General features: G+C 33.5%; 1 protein-coding gene and 1 non-coding gene across 3 annotated transcripts in view; both read right to left on the bottom strand.

Annotated features, from left to right (window-relative positions):
* Positions 1-2161: 2161 nt before the first annotated feature.
* HNRNPLL (heterogeneous nuclear ribonucleoprotein L like) overlaps positions 2162-9901 on the bottom strand; it is a 38873-nt gene continuing 31133 nt past the window's right edge. For both annotated transcript variants that reach the window (XM_065929417.1, XM_065929416.1), the window contains exons 9-13: positions 8423-8544; positions 7486-7687; positions 6765-6822; positions 6576-6674; positions 2162-3859 (exon numbers count right to left, since the gene is read on the bottom strand). In XM_065929417.1, the coding sequence (XP_065785489.1) occupies positions 3804-3859; positions 6576-6674; positions 6765-6822; positions 7486-7687; positions 8423-8544 (537 nt within the window). In that variant the 3' untranslated portion in view covers positions 2162-3803. The remainder of the gene's footprint in view (positions 3860-6575; positions 6675-6764; positions 6823-7485; positions 7688-8422; positions 8545-9901) is intronic.
* LOC136165579 (U6 spliceosomal RNA) lies at positions 6246-6352 on the bottom strand. Its single transcript, XR_010662588.1, has one exon. It is a non-coding gene; the product is annotated as a U6 spliceosomal RNA (small nuclear RNA).

Here is a 9901-nt window from a genome sequence, read left to right as displayed (position 1 = left end):
CCTTCACCACAGCCCAGTGTCAATAAACTGGTTTTACTGTGTGTGTGAGTGGATCCAAATTTGATTTGGTAACAGTATTAAATAAAAGGCTCTCTGAAGAATTTATATATTATATATGTTTTTGCTTCTATGTATTGTTTTCTATAAATATCAATCTCACTGAATTCCTCTTCAAGTCTTTGAAATAGCTATAGTTAGTATATGGGTGAAAATCTAAATAAAACTGGGTCAATTGAGTAAAATCCCCTCTTAACCTTCAAGGAAACTTGATTACATTCACTAATATGTCTTCCTGAAGGCTGAGACTCATTAAATCAGGGTAGCTCAAAACATAGCAGAGTCCCAGCAAAACCTGTACTGTGCAGCCAGTGCATCATTTTGGTTTAAGAACACAGACAAATTCTAGTTTCTACTCATGGAATCATCCTCTCCCCATCTCAAATGCTTGCCTAACTGCTCACGGTGCTCAAGAGCCGTCTCTTCCCTGGCCGGTGACCCACCCTGACCCGCAGGGTGACTGGAGAACAAAAGCTGACCGCCAGCATAAGACGACCATAAGCCAGGTCTGGGATTACATCTGCTGGTGGGGTGCAACTAACCCACATTATCCCCACACCCTTTTCTCAACATACCTAACTAGCTACATTAAAGTGAAGTACTGCACAGGCCCTTGTTTAAACTGAAGGATTGCTGGGCCAGACCTTTTTTTTCACTGTAGTAAAACACACATAACATAAAACCACCATTTTAACAATTTTTAAATGTTCAATTCTGTGGCACTTAGCACATTTACAATGTAGTTAACTAGTACCACTATCTAGTTCCAGAACATTTTCATTATCTCAAAGGAAATCCTATACCCACTAGCAGTTAATCTCTGTTCTTCCCATTCCCAGTCTCTGGTAACCACTATTTTTAACCATTTACCAGAGCAATTAATAGTTTGGGCTAATACGGCTAGTACTGTATGATCAAAGCAGCCTATGCTCACAGCAGTTTCCTTATGCTGTCTAAATTAGGGTGACTTTAGTTCACCTGAACTTTTTAAATGAAGCAAATCTATGCTTTCTTTAGATTACTATGGAACAATGTTCTACACTCAAAATTTTCTTCTAGAGAGAGAATATCACTGATAACTACTAAGAAGCAGTTACCCAGCAACCTATCCCTGCAGAGAACAATGTAAAAACATGAAATAAAATTATTGACCCCATTCAGTCATGCTTGCCCTCATCTCTCACTTCAGTCCTAGAAAACATACTGTTTAGATAATCAAATCGCTAAGATGCTGCTAAGTCTCATGCCAGCTACAATTGCAAATAATTTTTATTTGGTAGGGTAATCCTTCAGCAGGAAAGTAGGGATTTTAAAAGGCAGTTTATATTCCATGACTCACTTCTACAGATTTATTATCCAATGTTTCATGGGATTTGGCTATGGAATGGAATTTCAGTATTAAAAAACTAAACTCAAAGCTACTATTTCTTTTTTTAAAATATTTAGTTATTTGGCTGTAACAGGTCTTAGTTGTGGCATGTGAGATCTAGTATCCTGACCAGGGAGTGAACCCAGGCATTGGGAGCACTGAGTCTTAGCCACTGGACTACCAGGGTAGTTCCCAAGCTACTATATCTTAGTAAGAGCAGTTGTAAAACCTGCTCTTTCATGTTCTCTTAAAAGTTGAAAGTTCACGAAGGCAAGACTGTTGTTAAGGATAAGGGAAGAGGGTGTGTCACCAAAGCGTACACAGTGGTGAACCCAAGTAAACTGTCAGAAGCATTACTGACAGCAACAAGAGGACTGACATGCCAGTGCATAAACCAGCAAGGTCCAGCCTACCAACCCAATCACATCTGAAGAATCTACTTGTCACTTTGGTGGGGAGAAAGCATTAAAAAGAATTCATATGTAAAGTCAATACTACTTAAAGCACATATAAATTAAATAAGCCCTGTCAACCATTCACAGGTTTATCTCCTAAAATCTTAGGCACAAAATAATCTGTAACACTGACATCCATCTTAATTTTCAGAGGGCAAGGGAAGGAGACAACTATTACACAAACTCACAAGTTACCTTTTAAAATTAAGACATCTCAAAAAAAAAATAATAAATAAATAAAATTAAGACATCTCAATTTTACAACAAATGTAGAAAAGTATTTATAGAAGAGGGAAAAAAGAAGCTTTGTTTATTGTAAAGTCAGGTAAACTTATGTATACAGCCCAGTACCATACATTTACAGAAGTTCATTCACAGGTTACTTTCAACATAACTTACTGGGTTCCATGATAAGGGTCTAAAATGCTTCTAGATTCAATTTAAAATTTTTACATCTAGAGGGTTAAAGGGACATTAGTCCACCGTTGTCAAAATGCAATGAGAAATGTTAATGTATGCTTCATTTCCATCAAAACTTTCTATTCAACAGCTCTTAAAACTTTTTTAAACCCCTGCATCATTTCTAAAAGGATTAAGGCAAACTGCTTTTTTGTTAAAATTCAAAATAAAGCTTTTTCAAAAGATCTAAATGGAACTGCTATATACAAATTTGTTTAAAACTCTCAGGATCAAGAGATTGGCTATTGCCAACTATAGATTTCATAGTTATTCAAGATAGATAAAACAAATTCTCTCTTCTAATAAAGATGAAAATAAAATGCTTGCATCAGTTTTCTATTATTAAAAAGCTATGAACCTGGTAACAGATGTTATAGTATAGTCTCTCAATACCATGCTCAGTCCTTACATCTTACTTGCCTATGTATAAGATATGTTTTGTTCCTAAAAAAAGGAAAAAAAAAACAGATCCAGTGGGAGAAAGAATGTTTAATAAATGGTATTGAAACAAATAGCTATCTGTTTGGAATAAAAATAAAATTAGATCCTTATACCTTGTACCATGTAGAAAAATACATATATTACTGATGGATTTCAGAGTAAAAAATAAAAATGCAAGTACCCAAAATTCTACATACAAATTTAGGGAGTTTAGACTCCCTAAAGCCCATCCATGGATCTCAGATTATCTAGAAGAGGAATTGTTAATTATAACTTCTATTAAAATTTCAATGCCAAATACCAGATGTGTTTTCAAGATCAAGTCACATGCAACAAATGAAGATGAACACATTAACTCATTGTTGTAACTTTATAAAATCGCCAAACTGGAACTAGAAACAGAGGCATGTCAATACAAATGGACAATGACTTAAGAAAAAAAAAATACACCAATTTAAATAAGTTTGAGTGCATACTGTACAAGTGTATCCATGTCTTTTAGCCTTTCAGAAATATAAAATCAGCTAAATCTGTAGTACTTAAAATTTAACATATGCAATGTTATTCTCAAACTTGATTAAAATACTTAATAAATACATGTTTAATATGAATAACTGCAACATACTTAAACATCTAAACATATAATAGGAATTCTATAATATTAAAATGCAATACTTTCACCTGCATTAATCTCATACACAATGGAAAAATACTTGCAGATAATTAGCATTAAGAATGCAAATATATTTTCACTGTGGAAGAAAAATAAGATTAGAAATCATATATTTGTATAATCTACAAGAAAGTTGTAGATAGTCTACATTATGATATTCTATGTTAAAATGAAAGCAATATTTAAGTTTACAACAAATTTACTCAAGGCAAAATATTTATTACAGAACAGAATCTTAAATCAAAGCAAGGCAACATTAGATTAACCATTTTAGTTTCTTTTTTAAATGAAGTGTAGCTTTAAAATTGTAATAAAGGTAAAACATAAATTCTAACATGCTCGTCTCTTCTTATAAATGGGATGATGTAGAAAAGCAAAGCTTCAATGTATAGGGATTGGAACCATCTGTAAAATTAAAAAACAAAGTTAACAGTTTCCTTCATCAAACTTTCATGATAAAATTGAATTAGCAGAGTAAATTATTTCACTTTTTTATAGTATTTGAAGAAGGAAAATTTCTGTGTAAGGTAAAGAGAAGATTATGTTCATTCATACCTACCATCAGGTAAGCTAAATGAAGGCTGGAATATTGTCCATTTTACATTCCTGTTGTTCTAAATATCATCTGATACATAGGATGCACTCATAAATTTTTTTCTTTTTTTTTAGTGAATTAATCATATATAGATAAACAGTATCAGGATTAGGCTTATCTAAGTCCATTTGCAAAATTCACTTTGCAGAAAATATCACCAACGGTAATCACTCTATAAAAGTTCTTTCAAATATAGTTTGGGAAATGGAATAAGATTGGAATGTAAAAGAAGATATCAATTAGCTGAAAAAGTTCTAAGAGAGTTAAGTATTAAATCTGATCAACAGGGCATATAAATTTTTAAATTGCTAAAGAAAAGAAGGGGAAAAAAAAAAGAAAAGAAGGGGTGGTATAATACACAAATATACTTTCATTTTATACATTCTTCTTTAACTTTTCAGAACAAGCAGAGATAGTTCTTCGTCAACTGATTATGCAAAGAAATAATTATGTCATCTTAATGTACCAGAATTTTAGTGTTAAAAAAATTCCTATAAAAGTATATATATCAGCAAGTATTAGCGAGACACTGCAGAAGATTAAAAAAAAACTATCTGTCTTCAAGGAGTTTATAATTAATATATTATATTTTGAATATATCTCAAATATGCATATAAAGTCTTTTAAAATCTTCCATCAAAAATTTAGCCTCACTATTTATTTTTGTGACTAAGGTAAAATGAGAGGAGGTATTCCTGCTTATTAATTTTTTACTAAGAAAATTTTCAATCAAGAAAAAATATATGGATCAGTATAATGAACACCCACAAACCTTCATTCACTGTCAACATTTGGTAGGCTTATTACTTCATCTACCTATTATCCATACGCTTTTGGGGTACTGGAATATTTTAAAGCAAATCCTAGATACGTTACTCCATCCACAAATACTTCAGTGTGTATTCTTCTTCCCCCCACTACCATTCATCATCACTCCTAATAAAACTGATATTAGTTATTCTCCTATTATTTATTTAGAAAGATAATGTTTCAACACCCTGTAGATCCAGGAGCTAAGTAAATTACGTGGCACAAAGCTTCAAAAGTTAATACTAGTATATTCTTTGCACTGTAAAACAGAGGCCATTTACCATCATAAAGAGAGTGACACTTGATTTGATACAAATTAAAATAATGTGGGATACCATTTTTCATCTATCATATTGGTAAAAATCGAAAGTCTGACAACACTCAGCACTGGTAAGAGAGTTGGGCAGCGGGCATTTTCATACACCACAGGTAGTAAACTCGTGTAACCTTTTCCAAGGACAATCTACCAACATTTACCAAAACATAAACCTTTATGCTCTCTACGAGGAAACTGCCCTACAAATATAAAACATGCAACTATTAGGATGTTTATTATAGTAATAGAAAAAACACAATTAGAAACAAGCAGTATTCATCACAGGGGAAATGGATAAATCAAGTAAACTGTGGTACATCACTACTAAAAACAGCTCCTCTGTGGGGCGGGGAAAAAGAGGGGGGTAGCTTTACACGTGCTGATACAGAAACAGGTCCAAGACACATTAAGTGAAAACAACAAGGCACATAACAGTATGCATAAAAGAACCGTTTTGTGTTAAGTTTTAAAAAGGTAGATATATATACTGGGAAGGAAGAATAAAAGGAAAAGACAGAAAGGTTAGGGGTTATAGAAAGCTTTAATTTTCACTTTGTACCAGTATGTACCATTTGAGTTTTTAAACCATATGTATTTATTGCTTTCTTCTAAAAAGATCAACAGGATTTATGGAAGTCAGTCTCCAAGTGGGCCTCAACGCTCTGTACCTCCTCGTATGCACAGCCCTGTATAGCCTCCTCCTACACTGTATCACAGTTGGTCCGTGTGACCTCAAGATTACAGCGTAAGTGATATGGCACCTCCAGTAATAGGTTACGAAAGACACTGTGCCTTCTGTTTTGTTGGTCTTTTGTTTTCATCTCTCTTTCACTCATTCAAAAGACAAAAGAGCTACCATGAAAAGGTCAACAGGGTTTGACTGTCCCTACAAAGAAACACACGAGTGAGCCTGGAACTGGATTATCCAGCCCCCAGTCATAAGACTTAAATGACTGCAGCTTTAAGAGACCAGAGCCAGAACCACCCAGCTAAACTGTACACAGATTACTGATCCTCAGAAACAGTAAGATAAATAAAGGTTTGCTGTCTTTTTTTTTAATTTATTTTTAAAAAATATGGAACGCTTCACAAATTTGCGTGTCATCCTTGTGCAGGGGCCATGCTAATCTTCTCTGTATCGTTCCAATTTTAGTATATGTGCTGCCGAAGCGAGCACAGGTTTGCTGCTGTCTTAAGCTGCTAAATGTTGTGATAATCTGTTACGTAGCAAAAGGTCACTAATATAAGAATTATGAGGGTTGTGGAATTTATATGCCTTTTTAAAATTCGAACTTCTATATTATACTATATTTAAAAAACCTAATAAATGCTATCTTTAAATTATCATCAATGTTCTGACAGCAACTCCCACTGAATAATTATGACACAATTTTACTTACTTGGAACTCTTATCTGATAGTGATTTAGTGCTGTGAGGGCTTCTACTGCATCAGTTTTGCATTCCCATTCTAAAAGCCCAGAAAGTGTTTTGGCAGAAGCTAAAACAAAACAAAGAAACACAAATCCACTTTTTATTTGCTTATCATCAAATTAACCAGGAAACTTAAAAAGAGGGAATGTGCACTTACGTTTTGCATCAAACACTTTATATTTGATGAATGTAAGAACTTCATGGTCATTACACAACTGTCAAAGAAATGTAAAACTCCATTAAAAAGGCCAAAATAATATTCCTACCTTTTTTGACACCCCCCCCCCAAGAAAGTAAACTTTATGGTAGCATTTAAAGTTTTGAGCATGGCATGAATGAATTAAACCAAATGTTTTTAGATTAAAAAGCTACATGAGAAAATCAATTAAAATGGTGGTATCCTATAAACTACGTATACAATTTTAGTGCTATACAATAAAGCCAAGACTTGTAACTGAAACATATTCTCACAGGTGACCAGGGTTTAACTCAGTACCTAAGGTGGGGAGTGCTGTTCTGGAAAAATCAATTCTTTTCTGAAGCATTTCCTGCAGTTAGGGGAAAATGCCAGGATATATAAAGTTCTGTTATGGGTGAGATTTAAGGACATGGTAAAAGAACTTTATAAATGCAGGACTAATTCTAATTCCAACTCTCAAAAATATTGAGCCACAAAACAATAGAAGACCAATGAAGGATGGAGGCCAGAAAAATATAATGATCAAAGGATGAACTGTATTAAGTACCAAATAAGTAAAGAAAATACCAATAATATCAAAAGCAGAAGATGAACAGTGAGAGACCTTAAAATGATGCTAAACGTCCCATACTTTAAAATAAGCAACAGGAACACCTCCCAGTTCGCACTCAGGGCCCACCTTGGTGAAGGTCTCCTCGGTGACACACAGGGGAACGTTGTAGTAGTGCAGCACGCAGGAGGGCGGCTGGATGATATTCTTCGAGGCTTGGCCAGCGCTTGTAAAGCGATTGTTTTTGCTCATTGCAAAATCCTTGTAGCTACTTGTACCATCCTCCAGCTCAAATATTTGACTTGGAACAACTGAATGTTGTTTAGACACACTAAAGATTAGAAATCAAAGAGGTATAGAACATACCTTTGTTAGATAAAAGCAGCAGTTGGCAGTCTCAAACTGTTAACATATATGCCTGCATCAATCCTAACAAAAAAGGCATACGCAGCTATTTAAATACAATTTAAATACTTACTATTCACTATTTTTAACATTTAATATTTAAAGTTAGTTTGAAAGAACAGCATGTATATTATCTATGGTGAAACAGATCACCAGCCCAGGTGGGATGCATGAGTCAAGTGCTCGGGTCTGGTGGGCTAGGAAGACCCAGAGGAATCGGGTGGAGAGGGAGGTGGGAGGGGGGATCCGGATGGGGAATACGTGTAACTCTATGGCTGATTCATATCAATGTATGACAAAACCCACTGAAAAATAAAAATAAATAAAAATAAAAATAAATAAAATGTAAAAAAAAAATAAAAAAATAAAGTTAGTTTGAGTTATAATCAATCGCTCTTACACTTAGAAAAACCTACTGAATATAATTTCATATTAGAAAACAAGAAATTGCTCATTTTAACATTTTGCTTTGATTATGAAACTATGTACAAGTAATACACAAAATCTAAATTATATGATCTGAAGTGTCTAAAATGACACCATTATAGCTGCTAGTTTCAGATGTGCCCTCAGGTACAATAAAATATTCTGAAATGGAAATTAATGTCTCTGATAAAAAGGATAATGTTTTTTAAATTTACCACTTAAGATAAATAATTACCAAACATTAAGTCTTTTTCCAAACAATTTGACATTGTTAAGATGTGTGACAGCTCTTTCTACAGCATACTCATCGCCCATTTCTACTAGTGCTGTACCAGGAATGGTCTTCATAAATTTTACCTGTAAGTACAAAATCCCCAAAAGGTGAACATTTAATTCCCTTTAACAGTAACAGAATTTCTAAAAGACATTATAAGTGGTTGATGGCAAGTAAAGAAGAACACCTGGAATCTTAACTTTATTCTGCTCTTCTATTGGACACTCTTAACTCTTATCAAAATGCAACAGTTTAAAACAGAAGACTGCAATTCTATTGTATAACACACTGAAGAAGAGCAGAGGCTTACCCTAACTCTGTTATTTATTAACTGTGTGATGTGGGGCAATTCACTTCTCTGAGCCACAGATTTCCTTCTAAAATGGAGATAATGATAACACTTGGCAGAACTCATCAATATTTGTTCATCCTATAAACATTTATTAAGTACCTAATATGTTTTAATAATCATGCACTGTACTATGTACTGGGGATTTAATGGCAAACATAACAGACATGGTCTTTTTTTTTTAAGATATGTTCTTCTTAAAGCTTATGTTCAAGTAGGAAGGTCAGAAATGTTAAAGTAAATAATAATTACCAACTATTCAGGACGCTATTTATTGCCTTAGTAACAAACAAGATACTATATGAGAAGTAATACAAAATGACCTTGAGATAGCATTTCCAGTAGGAAGGCTTGGGCAAGGTAGGGGCAGTTTAAAAAATCGGAAATACACGTTTTCACGACATCTTTGAGAGAAGCCATATTTATCCTCTCAGATTATTCCAGTTTTAGTATATAATGATATAAGGGTTAGATGGGATAAAGTATGACTATCTTTCAGCATAGTGCCTATGCTTTGGAAAGTCCCTAAATATCTATTAAGTATTACTAACGTTAATAACATATTAAACACAGTTCTAACCTGTTAACCTCAAGGAATAGTGAGAGTACTTACACAAAAAATTGCAACATAGCATTTATATCTATCACTGCAACTGTCAATTTTAATAGGCTATCCTAGTATTATTATACGACACCTGTACTTGAACAAAGCTCAGCTGTAGTGGAACTTTTCAGTTTTATTTGAAATCAATTGCGTTCCTATGGGCAAAATTTCTCTCCCTTGATTTAATCCAATAACATTTCTTCAAATATAATAGTGACCAAATATGTATGTGAAGTATGTAGTTCAACTGGTAAATCTCAAAAAAAAGAAGACACTAACCATAAATAGATCTTTAAAGGACTATGATGGCTTAAAATGTAACATTTAAATTTTTTAATTTTTTGAGATGTGGAGAGACCAGAATTGTTCAAATAACATACAGAAAATTTTGTTTTTATTAGAAAGTGATTTTGATTTCTAAATGAGACAATAGTTCACAACACAAAAAAACAATGCTCTAAAAATGTTGATTAAATTGCCTAACTCC

Source organism: Muntiacus reevesi, chromosome 3 (genome assembly GCF_963930625.1).
Source record: "Muntiacus reevesi chromosome 3, mMunRee1.1, whole genome shotgun sequence".
In the NCBI taxonomy this organism is placed as follows: Eukaryota; Metazoa; Chordata; class Mammalia; order Artiodactyla; family Cervidae; genus Muntiacus; species Muntiacus reevesi.
Note: the sequence above shows the minus strand (reverse complement) of the source record. Positions and strands in the feature narration are given on the sequence as shown.